This window comes from Chamaea fasciata, unplaced genomic scaffold, assembly GCF_029207755.1.
Source record: "Chamaea fasciata isolate MVZ Bird 193981 ecotype frontalis unplaced genomic scaffold, bChaFas1.0.hap1 SCAF_2, whole genome shotgun sequence".
Classification (NCBI taxonomy): Eukaryota; Metazoa; Chordata; class Aves; order Passeriformes; family Sylviidae; genus Chamaea; species Chamaea fasciata.
This window is the reverse complement of record NW_027094087.1, coordinates 32887813-32909580: the sequence shown is the minus strand read 5'-3', so window position 1 is coordinate 32909580 and position 21768 is coordinate 32887813. Positions and strand designations below refer to the sequence as shown.

The 21768-nt window shown below is 38.9% G+C and overlaps 1 protein-coding gene across 4 annotated transcripts in view; it reads right to left on the bottom strand.

Moving 5' to 3' along the window:
- PICALM (phosphatidylinositol binding clathrin assembly protein) overlaps nucleotides 1–21334 on the bottom strand; it is a 66897-nt gene extending 45563 nt beyond the window's left edge. Inside the window, exon 1 of one of the 4 annotated variants that reach the window (XM_066175611.1) lies at nucleotides 20972–21334. In XM_066175611.1, the coding sequence (XP_066031708.1) occupies nucleotides 20972–21101 (130 nt within the window). In that variant the 5' untranslated portion in view covers nucleotides 21102–21334. The remainder of the gene's footprint in view (nucleotides 1–20971) is intronic. The other 3 variants (XM_066175608.1, XM_066175609.1, XM_066175610.1) reach the window with 3 other exon arrangements.
- Between the last annotated feature and the right edge of the window lie 434 nt (nucleotides 21335–21768).

The following is a 21768-nucleotide window of genomic DNA, read 5'->3' as shown; positions in this document are numbered from 1 at the left end:
AAAAAAAACCCCAATAATAATAAAAGAATATTTAAATACATATTGGTGGATCCAAAGCACACACCAGATCAAGTTTAGTCAACAGGTAAATTTAAAATTGAAGTCAACGGAGCAAACTTGTTTCTTTTTTTAAATAGAAAAGAAAATATAAAACATTTCTTGCCTGAATTAATATTCACAGGACTTATGTCCACATAGAGGAGTTCAACAGAATACAATTAATTTAGTACCTTTCAAACTGAAGAGGTAACATGCTAGTGACTGACACTCCACTCACAAGGGAACACTTGTGGCTAATCACAGTGGTGGAATACAGGACAGTTTCTATACTTAAGATAATTTTGCTTAAAAGTGTGCGTCTCCTTATGATCAATTCCCCTTTCACCTAAGGCCATACAAAACAATTTTTAGATTTGAGCAAAAGATTTAACAATTATTGATATAGGGCGATTTTGCTTTCCTCTAAGGGACCAGTCTCTCAACAAGACAAAACATTCAAAGCTGATATCAACATTTTTCCCACTCATTTCCGTAAGTATGATAAATTTAAAGTATACCTCAACCCAAAAGCTGAAGCAAAAATAAAATACTAATGGAAAGGACAGTTATCTACACTACCAATACTCAAGTTAAAACCCTTCCTCCAGCTGCCTAGATTTCAATTCACTTCATGATTTTCAAATTATACCAGTTTCCTCTATGTTAGGGTCTCATTTTCTTCTTGTTCTACAAAAATATTTGATCACTGGAACAGAGCTGCTTCCTTATTTGGTCAACAATCTTAATCAAAATGCAAATGGCTGAATCTAAAATTCTGCTCAACATTTCCAAAGGACAGGTGAGAAAGCAGCATTGTGACCATTTCCCCCACAATGATGCACCGTGCAGCAGCAGTTCACACTGACAACTTTAGGAATTTGGTGAAAAATTTTAAAGATCAGAAGAGAGCAAGTTCACATCAAATTGATTAATGATATGAAAAATGATTGGTTTTATGCCATTGAGAAGTCAGCCACTAAACAAAAAATTCCTTCCTTTGACTTTTTGTTAGGAATACAGTTACAGCAAGCTTTTACTATTTCTAAACAAATTTTACAGGTTTAAGATAAACATTCCCCTGCTTACCCCTAAAGAGCTCATGATCTCTATGCCCATGTAGATTATAAATAGTCCCGGTACAGGTTCTGGGAAAGCACACATGCCTGCCACATCTTTCCTTCCCAGAAGAACATTGAGAAAGTTTCACAAGAGGGGGAAAATATGGGTTATTGAGAAGGAGGGGAGGGAAAAAAATAAAGAAATAAACACGTTCCAGTTACAGAAAGTAACATTTGTCAGCAGATCTTAAATAAAGGAGAAATTGAATTTAGCAGCAACAAAGTTTTTCACAATTCGCTTTTATTTTGTTACTCACTGAACTAGAAGTGTCTTTGCATGAAATGTAACAAAATATTAGAAATATCTAACCTCTGAATATTGGATATTTTTCCCAGTTGTATTATTTTTCTTCAAATTTCTGTAACAGCTCATCTTCCTTCCTTCCTTGAATAATTGGCAAGTCAAGGTAGCCCCTTATTTTCAAAAGTTCAATATAAAGCATCAAGTAGAGTTTTTCAACTGGCCACAGATGACAACAGATATTTTGGATTATGGAGGTTATTTTTTCTATTCACCTTGACACAATGATTGTGAAGAGTGTGCTCTAATTTTATCCAGTTACAAAATTAACAAAATTGAAATGACTTCACAAATACATACCAGTTTTATTCTACAAAAGTTCTTGAAAACATTTCTAGAACATATACAGACAGTGCTCTCTAATATTTAAATATCTGGAAGACTTAACTGTGACATGAAAGAACACTACTAAAAACTTCAAGAAATCAGAAATACCAAAATAAGAACAAAAGAAAAAGGTTTTCCGTAAAATCTATAATTAAAATCTACTTCTACAGATTAACAGTTCTGATAACTGCAAGTCCTGACACATTCAGATCTGATTTTACACATTTCAACTCACATTTTAAAAGCAGATATTAATGTAAGCATATGGTAACTTTCTAAATAATTTTCCACTTCTTCCACAGGTGATGTTCCTATTTAAATATGGGAAATAGGATTAGAAAGTTCCTGGATATAAATAAGTACTTTTCATTATAGAACCAAGCAATTTGTCTAAAAATAATACTCAGAATAATTCTGAGCATTAATGCAAACAGGTAAAACTAACTTTTTAAAAACTGATTTCTTCCTCAAAACAATACATTTGGTAACTAAAAGCTAAGATTGTACAAAACAAAGATACCCCAAATGACACTCTGGAATGATCAAACAAGACACATTGATGTTAAATTTCATTCTGAGCCACTCACTAAAGGACATTTAATCTGCTGAATTTAATCTGAGGAATATTATATAACAAGAATGTATTTGAAAACTGAATCAATACTTCAGCATTTTCCTAATTAACAGAAAATACCAACATTTGTAGTCTAAAATAAAATATACTGCAAACACTATTTGTCCTAAATTTAGGCTTATTTTTTTTTTCTGAATAAACCCATTTGTACCAAACCACTTCACTATACGTCATTCACTACACCAGACTGCCCCATGCAATTGCCCCATTGCACCCAAATCCCCTCGAGGAAGTGGACAAGGAAATCTGGACCACACATTTAAAATTAATAAAAATTTCCACTGAGAATTCTTTCTCTGCATATAAACAGCATCTTAACAGCTACATGCACTGACTTAGAAAACAATTTATGGAAGAGTTTAAAAAAATCTGAGAAGACTAATTCTATTCTGAGCTTTCCATGTTTAAAAAGAACTATGATTTAACCTAATTTTTATTAGATAAGCAAGATAAAAAAATTAAGAAAAGATTTATTATAATGTTGAATAATTTGCTCTATAGCCAAAAATTCAGATTTTCATTTCATCAAGCTGCATCTTGCCTTTTTCTTCCAATTCAAATAAGACTATAATGTTCTTTCTCCAACTTAAAACTGCTGTTCCTAATTGGAATTCTTAGAAATCACTTTAAATCTCTGTCAGTAACCCTGTGAACTCAGCATTACTGCCTCAGGTATCTTTTAACTCTACATTTTTCTCATATGGCAACACTTTGAGTAACTTACTACTTCTGTTTGAGAACTGTAAAACCTAATCATCTAATTAAGATACTTTCTGCAAAAAACAGTAAAAATTAGTTCAGTTGAACAACTGCTTTCAACAAAGAATTATCTAAAAAACATTAGCAGTGTCTAGCAAAACTCCTCAACAAACAAAGCATTGGTAAACGAAACAGCAAAAGAAGTTAAAAATAAGGGAAGCACAACTCAAACCATCATGTAGGTCACACGATTTTCCTTTTTCTATTTTACTATATCTTAATTCCTACACACTGGAAGATGCCATATGACCACTTCCTTTAATATTCGTAACAATTACTCAAACTTCTCCAGTTACAAACATTGTGGAAATGACAAGTGTGGCTATGTTGCCTTTGGAGAATTGATTTCTCAAGACAGGCTTGAACATGGCTTTCATCTAAACTTGCCAAGTATCCTCATCACATTTTAATATTAAAATACTGCTAAATATTGCCTCAACAGCTCCAGCCACAGATTGTAAATACAACATTCTCATTTCAAATACATTTGTATCATTAATCCAAGAACAGTTACAACCAGATTTACACAAGCGTTCAGTGTACCTTGACAGCACATAAACAAGCTTGAGCAGTTTAGAAAATACAAACACCATAATTCTTGCTCTTATCTGCCTATCTAATCAGATACATTTCTCCTTGGAAAAAAAAAAAAAGGCAATTTTAGGTTGCTCTATTCATCCTGGAAAGAATCATGTTACACTCTCAGACAAGAGCAGCTGATTCTCTAAAGCTCAGTGTAAGATAATAACCTGAACTGCCAAACCATCATAGCAGAATAAATTACTTACACACACATTTAGGATCAGCAACCTATAAAATAATTCATGTTGGCCAGAACCTCTGGACAGCAAAAGGCTCCAGTCAGCTCCTGCAGACTGTGGACTAAATATACAGGTAGTTGGAGCCTGGATCCCTCTGAGGAATGATCTTCTAAAGATCATTCCTGTATCATCCAGTTGTGGAAGCACTATCAGTGACAATTAGTTTTGTTCAGTTCTAAGTCTCTTCCTTTCCTTCTGTACATAAGGAAAGGCTATTAAACTCACAACTGACCAGACTTGGAGCTAATGAAATTGGCTTTTATGGCTACTGCTACAAGTTAACCCACTACTGCCTTACCCCAACATTTCTAGAGGCTGGACACAAATCATAGCTTAACTCACCCAGACCTTCATGCAAGTTTAACACATTGCAGAAGTTTGTTATTTTAGACCAACACAAATTCATGATATATAACTCACAGGATATGTTTTCATGATAACTCATGACAAGACAGGGTGGTCCCATTCCTGTCTCTACCTGCAAACCTTCACACACTTCCATTGCTTATGCTATGCCAGCCCTAGTGTACTTCTCCGAACCATACTAACTTCTCATAATAGAAAAAAAAACACACAAAAACCCCTGACCTCAGTGGTGGTGGGTGGGATAATGGGAATGACACATGAGGTGACACAACACAGCATAGTTTTTTCATTATCCTACACGATAAAAAATGGCTCACATAAGACCAAAACTGGTAAAAGTCACAAGAAAAGGAGATGATGACATGCAAAGGTAAGAAGAATGAGAGGAAAAAGGGAAGTGGACAAGTCCTCCCACTTCTGGCACCAGTGAGTGACTGTTACTCAACCATCCCACTACAGACATCCTCAGTCCTTCTAAGGTGTCTGCCTCAGCCTTCAGTGGTTACTGTACGTCTCTACAGTTCCAAGATTTCTTAGATTAATATCCCAAAAGTCAGATGTTCTGGTGGAGATTAAAAAATAAATTCCCCTTGTGCTTCTCAGCAGAGACTGAACATCCATACTCTCCATAAAAAAACTTCAACACAATGGAAAAACTACTAATTCCTTTCTTAATAAAATAAATCATTTTCTTTCAATGTTTCCTAAGTTTTCAGTCTTCTTCATTCATCTGACCTCCTCTGGATTCTCTACAGTTTCACTGATTTATATATATAAACACGCACACATATGAATGTATATTTTATTTATATATATAGTTAAATACAGTGTCCCAATTGGATAAATGGAAATTATTACCTTCTACAGGCATATGCAGGGATGCCCATCTTTCCTACATTCTCACATTGGTGGTTCATAACGAAAATTAAGTGAGCCAAACCCTCTTGCAGTGCTCCTGCACATTCAGACAATCCTTTTAGATTCAAGTTTTACACCTTCTTTACACATTTAGACATAGCATTCATAGAGCACTACAACAATTTACCAGTGTAACTTCATCTTCTAATCCTGGTCTGAAGACCAGCTGCAAACATCCCCAAGACAATGCAATTCTCTGTGAACACACTGTGTGTACCAACACACCAGTTACCAATAAAAAGCACCATCAGAACTGCAGATGGACATATTCCCCACTTTAAGTACCTTCCAATCCGTGGGCAAGTGTTGTAAGCAGTCTGTATTAAAGCAGCACTCTCTTGCCCCACTAAGTTGAGAGTCAAAGAAAAAACACACTAAAACCCACGACTGTGACCTGTACCTATCAGTTGTTATAACCAGGAGAGAACTCTCTTCGTTAAAATCTTAAAATACTAATCAATACAAAAGTATCTAAAATACATTAGTTACCTTTCTAAAGATTAATTTTCCAGCTGCCACCCACTCTTAAGAGTAAATTCTTCTGCAAAACAGAACAAATAAACAATTGCTTCAGCTCCCTAATACTGAGAAATATGCAAGACATACTAAAACTGAATACTTTTGATCTACATTCAGTTCCTGCACTACCCTTTCAAAGAATTTTATCATGAAATCTAGTCCAAAATAATTATTAGCTCCCACACGTACCCTAGCACATTATTCCCACTGAAAACTATCTGTAAACTTAGAGCCTTGATCCTATCTTTACAAACATGCTTAATAACGAGCCTGTGAATCATATTCTGAAGATGATCCTTGATTAAAAGATGAAAAATGTCTGTATCTATCAGCCAACTAACATGACAATTCTTGCATACACTGTACATTCAATCTGAATATTTAACCCACTGGCCTAATTAAACCAGGGAGAAGCCAATATTCTTTTTCACTGATCACATGCTAATTTCAATGCATTCATGAATAAAATTATGACTAGTTCTTTGTTCAAGATTATCAGTATTTCCAGAGTGCATAGCTGCAAACACTTGAGGATGCATCCCATCTCATGTTCTGACAAGCAAGAAATCAGGAACATGCCCTAAGGATTCTATATGAGAACTGTTGTTTAAGAACACATTAGGACAGCTGGCTGGGCAGGCTTTGATTTTGAATGACAGCCATTGGCTTGATATTGAAATAAATATTTAATTTATTAGTGTATAACAGTAAATTACTATACTAAATACAATAATAATTTATAATAATACTTAAGCATCCAATATAATATTTATAGTGTGAATAGTAACACATAGTGGATGGATGGAAGCACAATGATCTGCATTAGGTGGAATATTTTAATTTTGATGAAGATTACTTTGAAAATTGCATAGTTTTAACACTGCTTTTATATCCTACTGCAAACATGAAGGTATTTCAAGCAGGCTGCATACATGTGACTTTATCCTATGATTTCACCTTAAGATGCATAGAGAAGGCACATAACATGGTTTATAGACAGCTGAGAGACCAGTTTGTGATGCCAGAGATATTAACCCTCAGATCTCTTCATTACCATGTACACACTGAATGTTACCACACTGTTCTCTGTCTCTGACAGAACAGTGCCCAAGCCATCTGCCTTTGCACACTGTAAATTTCTGGTTATAGTATGTAATTAAAGCCCTCCCTTTCTGCTCCAAAGGACCTGTAAATGTTCTATAGCTATTACACCTCCATACAATAAAAACCAAGTTGTGCTAACAGACATGTTTTTAAAACAAGGCTTGTGAAACACGTGTCCAAGTTGCTGTTGTACTGCCAATAGCATGTAACCAATCCTTGCAGATTGCTCTGGATACCTTCTGGATGCAGGCATAGTACCAACAAGTGCCTCGCAGTGGTACAGAAACATTACTGCAGCCCAATCCATGGAACAGGGGAAGGATTTTGTTAATAGCAGACACTGCCAAACAAAAAAAATCCTCAATGAGCACAACTCTGCAGTAGTTCTGCAGCAAGACAACTTCTATCTTTCTGAGAAGGTATGCCTTTAACATAACTAGGGTTTGCTACAGTATCTAACACTCCTCAATCCTGCAACGAACTCCTAATCTCAACTTGAGCTCACCTGGTTGTAAGGCAGACAGATGATATCCATTAAAAGATAAACCCAAAGACTGTCAAGGTACCTATCACAGAACCATGGAATGGTTTACGTTGGAAAGAACCTTAAAGATCATCTAGTTCCAATACCCCCACCACAGCAGGGATGCCACTCATGGTCAGGCTGCTGAAAGCTCCATCAAATCTGGCCTTGAACACTCCAAGGGACTGGGCATCTACAACATCTCTGGGCAATGTGTTCCAATGCTTCACCACCCTCTGAGTAAAGAATTTCCTTCTAGAATGCAATTTAAACCCACCCTCTGTTAGTTTAAAGCCATCTCCCCCCATCCTGTCATTATCTACCTGCATAAAAAGTCCCTCTTGCCTCTTTTTTACAAGCCCTCTCCAGGTTCTGGAAGGCTGCAGTGAGGTCTCCCCAAAGCCTTCTTGTAACCATACTGAACAACTGCAGCTCTCTCAGCCCATGCCAACTTCAGACACCTGTGCCTTCCTTAATCCTGCATTACAGAGAAGCAAACAGAGAAAAGGCCACACTTCGGGCAGAGCACCTTTTTGGCAGGAAACACTTCCAGCACTCTTCCTGAATCTAAAGATGTGTATCTTCTAAATACACAGAGTATCCATACAAGTGTCATTTTGGTGATTCTTAGATGTTTACCTTGCACATCCCTTTATTCTAAAAGAGGCACCAGATAGCAATTTTGTAGCAGTGATGTACCCATAACAGTAGAGCACGGTGAAACTGAAACCCGGGAGCGGGACCTCCTGCCACCACATCTCACTGAACTGAACTTCAAGCCAAAAACTTCCAAAGACCTTTGTTACTTTGGAATGAATCACACACATGTACTTCACATTCTTTTCTCTTTGAACAGCAGTGCAGCATCTTTAATTAGAAGTTTAATAGACAAAACCAAAGATAAGAGAAAACCAAAGTCATCTGACCTGAACTTTTCCTATTTTAATAGTTGTCTCATTTCAGTAGCTCAATAGTCTTACTCCATCAAAGTTGTTTGGAATGTGTATTATTCTCTCCCATTTTCAAACAAGCTTTTGGAAATCAAATTTTCTTCTGGACAAAATCTAACTCTGAGCACGAACAGCACATTTTTCCTGAATGCCTTTGGGAGCTGTCAGGAAGCATGTATTTAAGTGGAAGGAGTTATGCCGTTGTATTTGCCTTCTTCCATTAGTGCTGAAACTGCCAATGACGACGTGTATGTCTTATGCATGGCAGAACACATTCCTTGGTAGATACCACCCACTACAGCTTCTGGTTAACTACTGGAAAAAACCCAACCAACCCCCAAACTTACAATTTTGTGGAAATAGGTTTCCTTTTGCAAAGAGTCCATGTTGTACTGTCAAGAGAGTCTAAAGGTGTGTCAGTATCTACTGCAGGTCCTTTTGCCCCTGTAGTATTACTGGTTAAAAACCTACACTCCACATTTTATTGCTTTTCATGCATTGACACAGATTTTCAAAATTAACCCGATAAAGGAAAAAAAAAAAAAAAAAAAAAAAAAGAAAGGGAATTTTTTGCACCTATGACTGAAAAGGTTTAAGCCATATTCTAAAATGGTTTGATTATTACATCATGTTCTTCCAACATCATAGAGATACAAAAATTGCTTATTTGGGTTCATTTTAATATAGTAAGTATCAACATTCCAATATATAAAATTACTGCAAATGGTGCTTTTCTGGCATAAAATAAACAGAAGTCCAAATTATTTAGATTTTAAAAATTAGTACTATTTATTACAAAACGGTGCAAATGCTTTTCCTTATCAATAGCACAATGCCCAGCTATGGGAGAAAACCTCCCCAGATGATAGCTTCAACACAGATTTTTACCATGAATAAACTTCACACACATCATCCTACAATCCAGCTATGCAGCATTTCCTATTTTGTATGGATTATCTATGTATCTCACTTCACTGTGGCTCTCAGGAAATACATACAGCAGTGTCCTGTCAGATGATCAATTCCAGCTGACTAAACAGCTTAACAGGTCTCAATGTAGCTCTGATTTGAATGCTTATAAACAATGACCTAAGCAGCCCAACAAAAGTGGAAAAACCTGAAAAGAGGGGAAAAGCAATTGAATCATGTGTTTGTCAATTGGGCTAACAAGTGACAAACAAAACAGATTTCATGAAGGAGGTTTGCTGAGGAATATTTTTTTTCTTGAAGTTTCTATAGAAGAAGCTGGTCAGCCTCAAAATAGCAACCCTCAAGATTATAAACTAAAAACACTTGCCCAAAGGTTGCTGCAAAAATGTCCTTACCAAACCTCAGTTAACAGACTAAGGAGGAAAGCAGTTTAGACTATTTGCCTATTATATCATACAACTTATTTTCTTAAAGAAACAACAACAAAAAAAAACCCTTAACAAAATATCTGAATTATTTGAATGATCAAAGCAGCAAATTTTCCAACTTCAAATATTTATCACTCACTGAAAATCAAACACCATCCTTCCCTTACAAAGTGACTGGCAGAAAATCACACAGGCCAGCACAGGTTTACACAGTTGGGTACTTGAGCTGGTATCTCAGAGACCAAATAGGCCAAATTTTGTACTCCCTGGTGTTATATGGAACAGTCTGACTGAACACACAGTTTAGCACAATGTGGCTGAGATTCACCTTTCTCTATATTGAAAAAAAAAAAAAATTACTCTGCACACAAGACATTTTTAGATTACTTCAGTCTACTCCTAAGTGAGACTAATCTTCATTTTTCCCCATCAGGAATAGGAGAAAGAAGTACAACAAAACCCAAGAAACCGCTTCTTTCACGTCAATGTGTTTGGTGACGTGCAAATTTCGAGTAATTTTGTTAAAAAAGTGTCACTACTTTATAAACTACTACTTTTTAAGCAACAAGGAAAGTTCACCTTACATGGATTTAGAGCACTTCTGCAGCCATTTTAATGCATGCTCCATAAATTCCATACAATCTATTTTACTTTTTGCACTTAAAGTAGGTGAACTCATTTAAGGAGATCTATTACTGACAGCCACTTTCATACCTTTTCTTTTGACCGAAACAGGATCAGAGTTTGACATGAACTGTTAGAAAACTGGATAAAGCAGAGCACAAGAGCTAAAAAAAAAAAAAAAACCAACACACAAACAAACAAACAAACAAAAAAAAACAAAAAACAAAAAACCCACCTCTCTACCCATAAAAACAGAGATATCACCACAAAATTGTTTCAGCTGACACTCATGTACTGTGAGTGTGCAGCTCTTCCATGAAGGGAGGCAGTCAAGCAAAAGTACAGCTAAATTCTTCCATTCTATTAATAGAAATGTTGGAAATGCCTGCCTAATTTAGCTTTTACTTCCTTTTTCAATTTAGACAAACATCTCCCATGAGATATTTGGAGCTCTCTGACCAAACAAGACTCACCCTGGCTCATCCCAAGCACATCTCCAATGCACATTTGAATTGCACTTTTTTTACAAGGGGACAACAAAACCATCCCCTTACAGACCATGTCAAAGCTGCTCAGAGTAAAAAATTTAAAATATACTGTGGTAAGAGGTTAGGACGGTGCAGGAACAACCTTCATGTAACATGCAGAGTAAAAAGGAAGCTGAATTTTTCCAGGACCACACACTAATTTTCAGTAGATAAAGCAGAGGGCCTTACCAAAGGGAACACACCCTCTTTACAGCAACGCTGTTATGGGTTTCAGAAATCCAAATCAGTTCTTTCCCTCATGCCTCACTTTCAGAGACTGCTCCTGAGCCCTTCATTAGTGACCATGGGGTCATAAAGTCTCACAAAGTTTCAGAGCCAACACAGAATTTCAAACTCTCAAGTTTGAAACTGGACGAGTAAAGGAAATTGTATACAGAAAGATCTCCTCAGTATCCCCAGCTTTCAGCTGGGAATTTCTCTGTTTACCATGAACAAAGGCATGTCCCCATCACAAACAGCCTCTAAGATAAACCAAAGCCAAGAGAAGTAGTAAATAACATCTGCTTTTTGGTTTTCAGTAAAAGGAAAGACCTTCGGCCAGATCCTATCCTTAAAATTTAACTATTTCATAAGAAAAGCTCAAAAAAGACAAAAATTAGTTATTCAATTTACTTCAAAGTAAGACTTGTTCATTGGTCAAAACCTCAAAGAGCTAAAATGAATATGGAGCTCTGGTAAAACTTGTGTTAAGAAATCTTGTGTCAGCCCTAGTATATACCAAGAGACTGACCACATTCCTGTCTATAAAGACTCCTCATTAACAGCTTAAAATAAGGACAAAAGCATTTCCTCCAGCTCACTGTATTTTACTTACAGATCATTAAATATGAAGAAAGTCTCCTCATAAACTACGTGTAAACAAAAAGCAAAAAAAAACCCCGAGGAAACCAAGAGAGAAAAATCAGCCCCTTGATGCATGAGCTTCAAATTCATAATAATGAAATTCCAGGCATATTAAATTCATATTCATAGCAATGAAATTACAAATTTCAGAAGTTAAACTAACTGTGCTGTTCCCTAGTATTTGAGAACTAACACAAAAACTTTGGATTTCCATCCTCTTACACACCAAATTCAGCACTGGAACAAACTTCCTATATTCCAGACCTTTAATGCAAAGTAACCTGCTTGGAAATTGATTAATGATTGATTTATGTTACATTTGATAGGCTTAAGTGATGCAACATAGTGGCAAAGCATTTCAACTGAACAGGTCAGGAAAAAAGCTTGGACTCACTCCTTATTAACTATCAATAACTTAAAATACAAGTCTGCATCCAGACAACCATTTTTCCTTTAAGCCCAACAAAGAGTGTACTAGTCCCTGCGTGTCAAACAGCTTACAGCTGAGAGCTGTGCATTCTCAGCTTTTCCATTCAGCTGCTAATCAAATGTGACAACTTACTATGCATGACATATCCTTACCAGAAATAACTACAGTCCACAAATGCAGAGATGTTCAGATTTGGGGCTTTTTCTTTTATTCCTATGATTAAAATCCACCTCACCTGTATTTTTGATACTCTAAATCTTAGTGTGCAGTGCTGCACTGTAACACTCCTGACTGAAATGCAAACACTCCAGGGAGAAATAATCCCTAATGAATTTCAGACAGGTTATTAATACATACCAGAAAAACTGATTTAAAGGATAATAAATCCAAATTCAGTCATTTGAATAAAAACCAACTGATCAGAGCATGGCTATATCAATGAAAGCTAAGGGACATGGACATCCAGAGAAATAGCTCAAAACTGAAAACTACCTAAGGATTCCAGTAGATTTCTAAACAGTAAAGAAACTTCACTTCTCAAGAGAATAAAAGAACACAAGGACATTGTTCAAAATGACATTTTTTCTTTTTTATCTGCAACTAGGATTTGAACTAGTTGTGGTTCATGATGAATAAAAAGTAATTACAAGTAAAACACCTGAATTTCAGCACTGAAGCTTACCAACTCACATAACTACTTACATAAATATTAAACTCAAGTGCCCCTTGTGAGGCAGAAGAATGAAGGCATTTCATGAGTAAGCAAGACTCGAGGAAGCCAGCTTTACATCAACCCAGAAATGAAGAATTGCTTGGGAACTAGAACCACATGAGACTGCAATACATAATCAAGTAAATACTCCTAACAAACTGATTTTTAAATGAAAGTTGTTTTTAATCTCTCCAAAACAGTATACATGCTGAATTATGAACACCAATGGCCTCTGGCAAATAGAAAAAAGGACAGAATTAAATGTGATCAAATAATACCACTACTCCCTGGATGGAGACTTCACCATCACAACAGTTCAAACAAGGTTTTACACTTCACATTAAAAATAAGGTCAGATCCAGAATACAGAGTCACTAAACAGAAAAACTCATGATGTTTGAAACAGGTTGCAATCATGACAAACTACTGTGGTGGGGCAGGGAGATACTGGGCAGGGAGAGAAGGAAAGGAGATAAAGCAAATTCAAGTGTGACCCCATTTCCAATTAAATATTGACCCATTTCTCAGCAAGAGTGGAGGTATCAGCCAAACAAACCAAGTGCAACTGCAAGCAAATGGAGGTGAAATGGTGATGCAGTTTCTGAACAAATGGGAAGAAGAGGGGAAGAGAGGGACATGCTACATAACAAAACTAAACCCAAGACAAAAAGCACACACTGGAACAGCAGAAGAGAGGTACAGAAACACATCAGTTCACTTTACAGGTCAGTATCCACCCCAGAAAAACCCAAACATTCTCAACAGCAAAGCGAGTTACAAGCAGCCCTTAAGAACACCAAGGAACACACAGACACCAACTTCTACCTTTTGACAGCCAAGACATTCAACCTTCTCATCTGGCAGACATCACAGACAACCAGAGCTGCTCTGAGTAAATTTACTGCCAGATTGAAGGCAAAGACTTTTTTTTTTTTAATTGAAAATAAGTATTTAAAACATGCTTATCTCTGTCTATAGCTTTGTAGCCTGACTTTTAAATTAAAACTTGGTATGTTACCCACTTTAGATCTGAAATCTAGTTTACTATGGTAACATTAGAAACTTACACTGGGCAGATGAATAGCAGTGGGCCGGTTTGGTTTTGTTGGGTTAACTTTTCTTTTTTTCTGAACAAAAGTAATTAAGGAATGATATGAATCTCGTTATCACCTTTTTATAAATGGGTAAAAGATATCCTTTTTTATAAGTTATGAACATGGAAAATTTGTTTTTACACTAATTATTTACCTAGGAAACAGTGTTATGAAGGATTCACAATTCATGCTTTAAATTTTATTAAATTAACAATTAAAAAAAATCAAAAAAGGTTACAAACAATACAGACACTTTGTTGATGTCATAACACACAGCCAGCAACTGGAATAGCAGAGCTACTGCAAGCACCATATTTAGAGTAAATATGTGAAATACCATAGCAGTTTCAACCCATGCAACTTCTCACTTCCCACTTCAGTGAAAGAATCCCTCCTGCTAGAATGGCACCGCGGCTGGAGCACAGGAATGTTATGACTGAAGGACTGCTTGCTTGGGAGGAAGTCATAAAGGACAACGAGTGAAGACTTCCAAAGTGTCTTTTCAGGAGAAAAGGAAAAAAAGGAGTTGATGAGAACTCTGTAAATGAACATAGGTATGAATGAAAGGATATAGGAGAGCTCAGAGTATGATCCCACTTTGGGAGATTTTTTTATTTATTTTAGTTTCGACGCTAATGTCCTGACCTGAATAAAAGTCTCAGGATTTCCCTTAATGCCACTAATGTTCACTCCAGTAAATTCTCATTCGCTTCACTTTGTGAATTAACAGGCCCAAGTCAAATTTTGATGTAGATCTTGTTAATTTACACCCTCTCTTTTGAGGGAAAACTTATAAAAGCCTAATTTACCCTTGTATAATATTGCAAATGATCCAGATCAGCATTACTTTAATAAAGCTCCTTTAGCGAAATAGCACAGGGGGTTTTTAGTCACAATCAGAAAATCCAGCGTATTTGCTAAATCTGAATGAAAGGCTTAACTTCATGAAGTTATCCTCACACAGTTAAATACAGTTTAGTTCCCTAATTTCTCAAATCCCAATACCTGATCTGTGACACATTACTCATAACTTGGATTTACTGTTAGTAGATTTGAGGCTACCACATATTAGCACTGAATTGACTAACCTCATTTTTAAGTTTAGAAACTGCCAGGCAATCGATAAAGCTCTGATATAAACTAGGGGTGAAATACAAAGTAGAACAATATCTCTTCTTCACATTTTGAAGGATACAGTTACTTTGAAGTTACTGAGAGTTCATAACCTGCCCACTCATGATCATATTGCACAGTGGAGAAAATGGCCAGAAGAGCAAGGAAAACACCAAACCATAGCAACACAAGCTTCTTTGCACTTGATTGCACTCTTTTTTTGTTAGTTAACTGTTGGTTACTTTTAATCAGCTGCAGATATAATCAGTAATAAAATCTCTCTCATGCCCAAGACTTTGCAAGATGACATTAAGCTCCAAATTGCAACTACTCACAGAGTTAAGGCTTTGATCAACAGAAAATCTAAATGGTTAAATTCACATACTCGTGAACAAAAAGCAAAATTTGCAGCAGAAGATTTTGCTAAAATACTCAAAAGGACACATCCTTGAGATTACTGCCTGAAGCTTGTATGGCAAACTACTTGAAAATACTCAATAACTGCCCCAGTAGAGGGCTGCGAGGCTTTATAAACAAGTCACCTGCAATTCTTACCTGATTCTTTTATCATGCTTGAGAAACAGCTTCTCCACAGTTTACAGAAAAGTGCACATATCCTACCAGTAGTAAAGCTACTATGTACTGTTTTTAAGAATTAATTGATGTGCAGGATGTTTTGAGTGAAAATATTTAATGGTATTGAGAAATTTCAATTGAAGAAAGATGTTTAATAAATCAAGCTCTCAAATACAAAAGGTGTCTCTGCTTCAGAAACAATGTTGCATTTTCCAGAGGGAGCCAGACATTGGCAACATTTTGTAAGTGAACTTTCCCAGAATTCTACCATCATCAGCAAATCATGTACTTCACATGAGGCAACAAATGCAAAAGTTGGGAAGCTGTAAATTCGAGGTTGGATAAGTCATCTCTTGTATTATTATGCAAACGACCATTACTTTCTGAGATAAGTCATCAGGGACAAGTTAGAGCTTTCACATCTACAAATCAAAAACTGATTTTAGGATTAGGAACTAAAGACTGAAATAGATCATTAGGTCACAGGCTGAGCTGCAAAAGAATGCTTCTCCCAAGTATCCCTTTTAGAAAATGCAAGAGATGACTGCACCATTTCAAAAAAAAAAAAAAAAAAAAACCAAAAAAAAAAATTAAAAAAAAATCTCAACTAGAGCTATAGCCCAAAGTTACAAGAGGTCTGAATAATCACAGTTAATGGGAAACAATGGTGGTATGAAGATTCGTAGGAAGCTGATTGCAGGTGTTCTACAGCTTCTCCTCCTTAGCTCCTGCCTCTTACTTCATCTGAAGCAGAATACTGCTCCAGGCTAAGGAAAATAAAACAACAGCTGCACAACTCCATGGCTATTCTTTCTGCAAATGAGCAGCTGTAATAGAAAATTGCCCCTCTGGCAGCCAGGAGGAGTGTGATAGTTCTAATACTCTACTAAAAGGCAGGAACAAATATTCCAAAGGAATTCCAGTAAAAAGTAAGAAAGTTGGCCAAAGAAAGAAATGGTGAAGGAATCAAAGAAAAAAAAAAACTTAGAGAGAAAACTGAATACTTCAAAAGAAAGTTGTAAAAAAGCAATTATCTGTATTTGAAATAATTACAGGTTACAAAGAACATTTCTAAGCAAAAATAACAATGGATTGCCTCCAGAAATTTAAGTCAATTACAGAATGGGAAGCAAAGCTGCAAGAAACTTCAGGTGATTCTGCCAAAACCAGAGACAAAATATGTTTGTTGAAGCACTACAATGCCATAAAAGGAATGTGGATAATCTGTTTCTACTGGAGAACACAGAAGTATCCACAGAACCAGGAGTTCATTCACCTCATCACCCAGTTACACTTTAGCATGTAAAGGCAAGTGAACCCTTCCAACGCTGGTTTTCCCAGCTTTTCTACAAATCTCTTGGGTGATCCAGAGAAAAGCAATGATCCTTGTCCCTCAGTTCCACAAGTTATCTGCTTCGTACCATCTCATTTTGAAAGAGGAGCTGTCCCCAGCACAGACATGGAGCAAATCTTTAGCTGAGCTTTCCTCTGTCGTGGTTGTAAGCCTCTAGACAAAACCAAAGCAGCTGACACCAGCAACTTAGGAATAAAGTTCCCAACAAGCTCCTTCAAGTTCACTTTCACTCACACAGCTTCTCCCAGGCATCTGCCCAACACAGAGCAGGGCTCTGATTTACTGTCTCCCTTAAACATACACATTTTCTTTTACAAAAAGAATTCAAGGAAATTACACTCTGCCTTAATTATAGAGATATTTCCTGTTAAGAATGGGTAATTACAGCATCACAACTTCCTTCCATGTCATCCATCCACATTCCCCTTTAAAGAGGGCCACTCCATTAGCTACAAGCTGACAGGGTTACTACACCACCCTCATTCAAGAGGCCAACCCTAAATGTGCATCACAACAAAGCTGTTCTAAGCACACTCCACAACAGGCACATGGACACAAACATTTTTGTGCTACTGAGCCGTGGCTGCTACAGCAGCTCCACTGAACCAACCCAGGGAAATCTACTTGGCATTAACTTCAGGTATCCCTAATATTAACTATCCACCACACGTGCACACACAAGCACACCTCCTTCTCAGAATCATGTAAAGAAGGAATGAAATCTGGCAACAAGTTTCCCAGCACCATTTATATTCAAACAACCTAGAGCACTTGTTCTTAGCATCACTATCCATCATTCAATGTGGGGACACAAAGCTAACTAGAAAGAAAGGGTTGTGCCAATCTCAGTGTGCAAGTTAAACCCACAAACCAGTTTAGTGCTCCCACTGCTCAGACAGGTGTAAAAACTGGGACAAAGTCCTAGGGAAACTAGGTGTTCCATCAGAGAAATTCATGAACTCTGCTTTGAGGGTTCCAAGGCTACTAAACCTGATTTCTGTAAAACAGTAATCTACCATTAAAAAAAAAAAAAAAAAAGCAGTATTATTTAGATTACCAAACAGAATCCTTAAGCCAGCTCTAAGGCTGGACCTTCCAAACAGAAATAAAAACTGATATCATAGATTCAAGTATGGAGCTTCGAGATGATGTTACTGCCTATCATAAGCCATGTCCACTTGTAAATTAGAAGTCTTTCTCCCTCAAACCAAACAATTAAGCTTTGTAATGGGAGAGAAAGCATTCTTTGAAGTGTATTACATTTTAACCATCATGGCTAAGGAAAGAATTCCTTTGTACCTTCCTTGACTAAGATAACCATCACTGAGCGTTAGAGAGGTAACCCAAGATGGAGAGCACTTCAGTTTTCAAACTCCATACACTGTCAGGAGCAGGATAAATAAGAACAGGAATAATTACATTCACGAGTGTCTATGTCAGACTTCCCTCCATTTTTATGAGTTAACATGAGGCTGAGCTAGTTAAATCTGTTCATGATAGCTCAGGCTTCATGAAGAAAGAATTTCTGTAACAGGACAGTCAGAAATCTTGAGATCTGTACAACAAATACAGTTAACAAGAATGCATGTCATGGTCACGGAACACACCACAAAACTGAGACTTCATTACAGGACAGTACAAGAAAACTCATCCACTCACCCAGGACACAATCCAGAGTGAAGTAAGTTTGAACTGTATTATCATAATAAGCAATAATGAGAAAAATATTAAGGCAGCATGTTGCCTCTGGAGACTGGTATATTAATTGTCATTTACAATAAGATGTCAGTTCATAGGACTTCCCAAGTTAAACTGTTTGTTGTAAAAGGAAGATTTGTACAAATAGTTCAGAATGGGGCTTGAGTCACAGCTTGTGTAAAAGATATTTATTTTAAAGCACACAACCATACAGGGTATGAACAAAAAAAAGTTCAAAATACAAGACCATGTGTCATTTCCTGATGCCAGGAACAGAGACTTCTAACAAACATATTAGGGTAGCATACAGAACATCTACGCACAATCTATTTTAACCACCAAAAAGAGAGATTCATTTAAAAAAAACAAACAAACAAAAAAAACCAAAAAACCAAACCAACAAGTTTGCATTGCTTTGATAAAAGAATTCTCAGAGAGAGGCAGAAACTAAAACTCTTGAGAGTCTACAGCAGAAAAAAGGAACACAGAATTGGTCTTCTCATGCAGAAACTAGCAGACAGCTTTCTAAGGAAGCCCAGGAACCCTTCAGGTCTCCATTAGGTTGTGCCCCAGCAGCCCTGTTCAGAACAACACCCTTTTACACACACACACCCCCACCTGAAGAGCAGTTTCCTGGCCAGTTTCATATTCTTCTCAACAAGGCTTAGAGCACAAAATAATTCAGCTCCTAAATGCCTTATTAGTGAAACTGGACTTTTAGCACTATTACAGGCTAAACCTGACAAAGTTTGTTTCCAGAAAGCCTCACTTCTGCTGTGTGAAATCCAGTAATACCATGATTTCAGACATATGCCATATGACAAGGTGTTTTCTCTACCTGTCAGCAAGTTACTCAAAGCCCAAAGATTTCCTCAGTGTTCTGACACCCTTAGCTAACCAAAAATAACAAGACCACTCAGTTATGATCATCTTCAGCCCAAAGATAAAATGAATGAGAAAATACCAAAAAGAGACAGAGGCAGCTGTTCTGGGGCTACCCTAAAAAAATAATCACATTGCTCTCAGGTACTTGCAGAATAAGAATTTCTTAAGCCCTTAAGATGCACACGTTTTGGTGGAAGGAAGAAAGAACTACAGCACAATGAATCCTACTACTATCATCTGGTGTTCTCATTTGGATGCAGAGCAATTCAGAAGGCACAAACTCCAGACTCATGAAGGCTCAACCTCCTGCAGACGTGGGTGTGGGAGGAAGGGAGAAAGCACACACGTATAGGAGGCAGAGACACAAACACCCCTCCAATATCTTTTATTATGTATTTGTGAAAGTGAAAGGGAGTGGGGGGGGCTGTCCTTAAAAGGCCTAGAATAAACTGCTGCAAGGTAATCAGGTATTCAGACCAAGAACTTCCTCAGCCCTGTGACCTTACAGCTTAGTGGGAGACACACTAATGTGAACTTTGGTATTCATCATTCTCTTCATAGTCACCTGGATAGATCACAGTTGACAGAAAACCTTTTTAAGCCCTCCCACCTTTGATCTGGTCTTAACAGAAGCTGAAAAATGGCCAGACCCTGGATGGTATGTTAAGATCAGGTACTGAAGTTCTAAAGAAGTCGTCTTAGACACATCTTCCCAAGTGAATGAGACAGACAAGAAAGAAGACTAAGAACATCCTTACTGAGAGAGATTTGCCCCTCGCACAGTCGTTTCACATATTTACACAGAAGATTTACATGACTGTTAAAGACGGATTCTTTTTTTCCCTAATAGATTACCTGGGACATAATTGAGATAACTGATCAGCAATTCCTTCCTGAAACTCCTGCACCTCCCCTAGAGAATGGGGGAGTGCTGCCCTAGCACGACGCAAATGAGATCAATTAGTAAGGAAATTGCAGCCCATTCCTCTGCCTGGCCTCCGTGGTTCTCTCTCTCCCGAAGAACGGGGTACGGGGCAGGTCCCGTCCTTCAGAAGCTCACATTGTCCGGGGCCCTGTGCATAAGGAAGAGCCGGCAAGGCCCCTTTTGGAGAGCACATACACTGAGCAGCCTCTCCCAAGCTCTCCATCGCCACGTCCCCGACCCTACGCCCCCGCCCTCCGGCTATGCCCTACGCTGAAACCCGGCGCTGCTCCGCCTGAGGAGGCTGCCCGTCCCCACGAGGCCGGCGATGGGCGGCAGCCCCGCAGCGGGAGCCCGGGACAGGCCGGGCAATCCCGCTCCTCGGCGGGACGCTCGGGGAGCTCCCTCGGGCCGCCGTCCCCTCCCGCTACTCACAGTCCAGGTGCTTCTTCTTGGGGCCCATGACCTCGTGGGTCGTGGCCTTGCACACGGTTTTCGAGACGGCCGAGCCGGTCACGCTGTGCTGCGCCGCCGTGATGCGGTCGGTGAGGCTTTGGCCGGACATGGCGGGTTCGCTGGCGGCGCTGGAACCGAGCGCGGCTCCGCTCCCTCCTCAGGGGCCGGGACGGGAGGAGTCGCCGGGGGGATGGAGCTGCGCGGGCTCCTCACCCCGCCGTGCCGCAGGCGGCCCCCGCTCCGCCCTCAGGGACGGACCTGTCACCCGAGCAGGGACCCCTCCTCCTCCTCCCGCCCCCGGCCGCCGTCCCCTCCCCCTGCGCGCCCGCCCGGCCGGGGACAGGGACACGCACTGGGCGCCGCAGGAAAATGGCGGCGGCCGAGCTCCTCCTCGGGCCTTGCCGGGCCTCTCCCGCGTCACGTGACCGCCCGGCGCCCCGCCCCCGTGCACGCCCCGCCCCCTCAGCGCCGGGGGCGGGAGGCGCTGCTCGGGCCGGGATGGCCGCCCCCGGGATCGCTTCCCCTCGGGCAGCCTCCCCTGGCCCTGGGCGCCCTTCCCCTCGGGCAGCCTCCCCTGGGCGCCCTTCCCCTCGGGCAGCCTCCCGGGCCTCTGGGCAGGCTCCCGTCGGGAGATCCGGTGAGCCCCTGCTCGGGTTCAGCGCCGGGTAAAGTCTCCGTGGAGCGAGTGGGGGGTGTCTCCGCCCCTGAAGGAAGCAGTTTTGTCTTTCTCAGCCTGGAAAGTTTTTGTGGAAACTCCTCAGGCTTGAGAAAGCTCA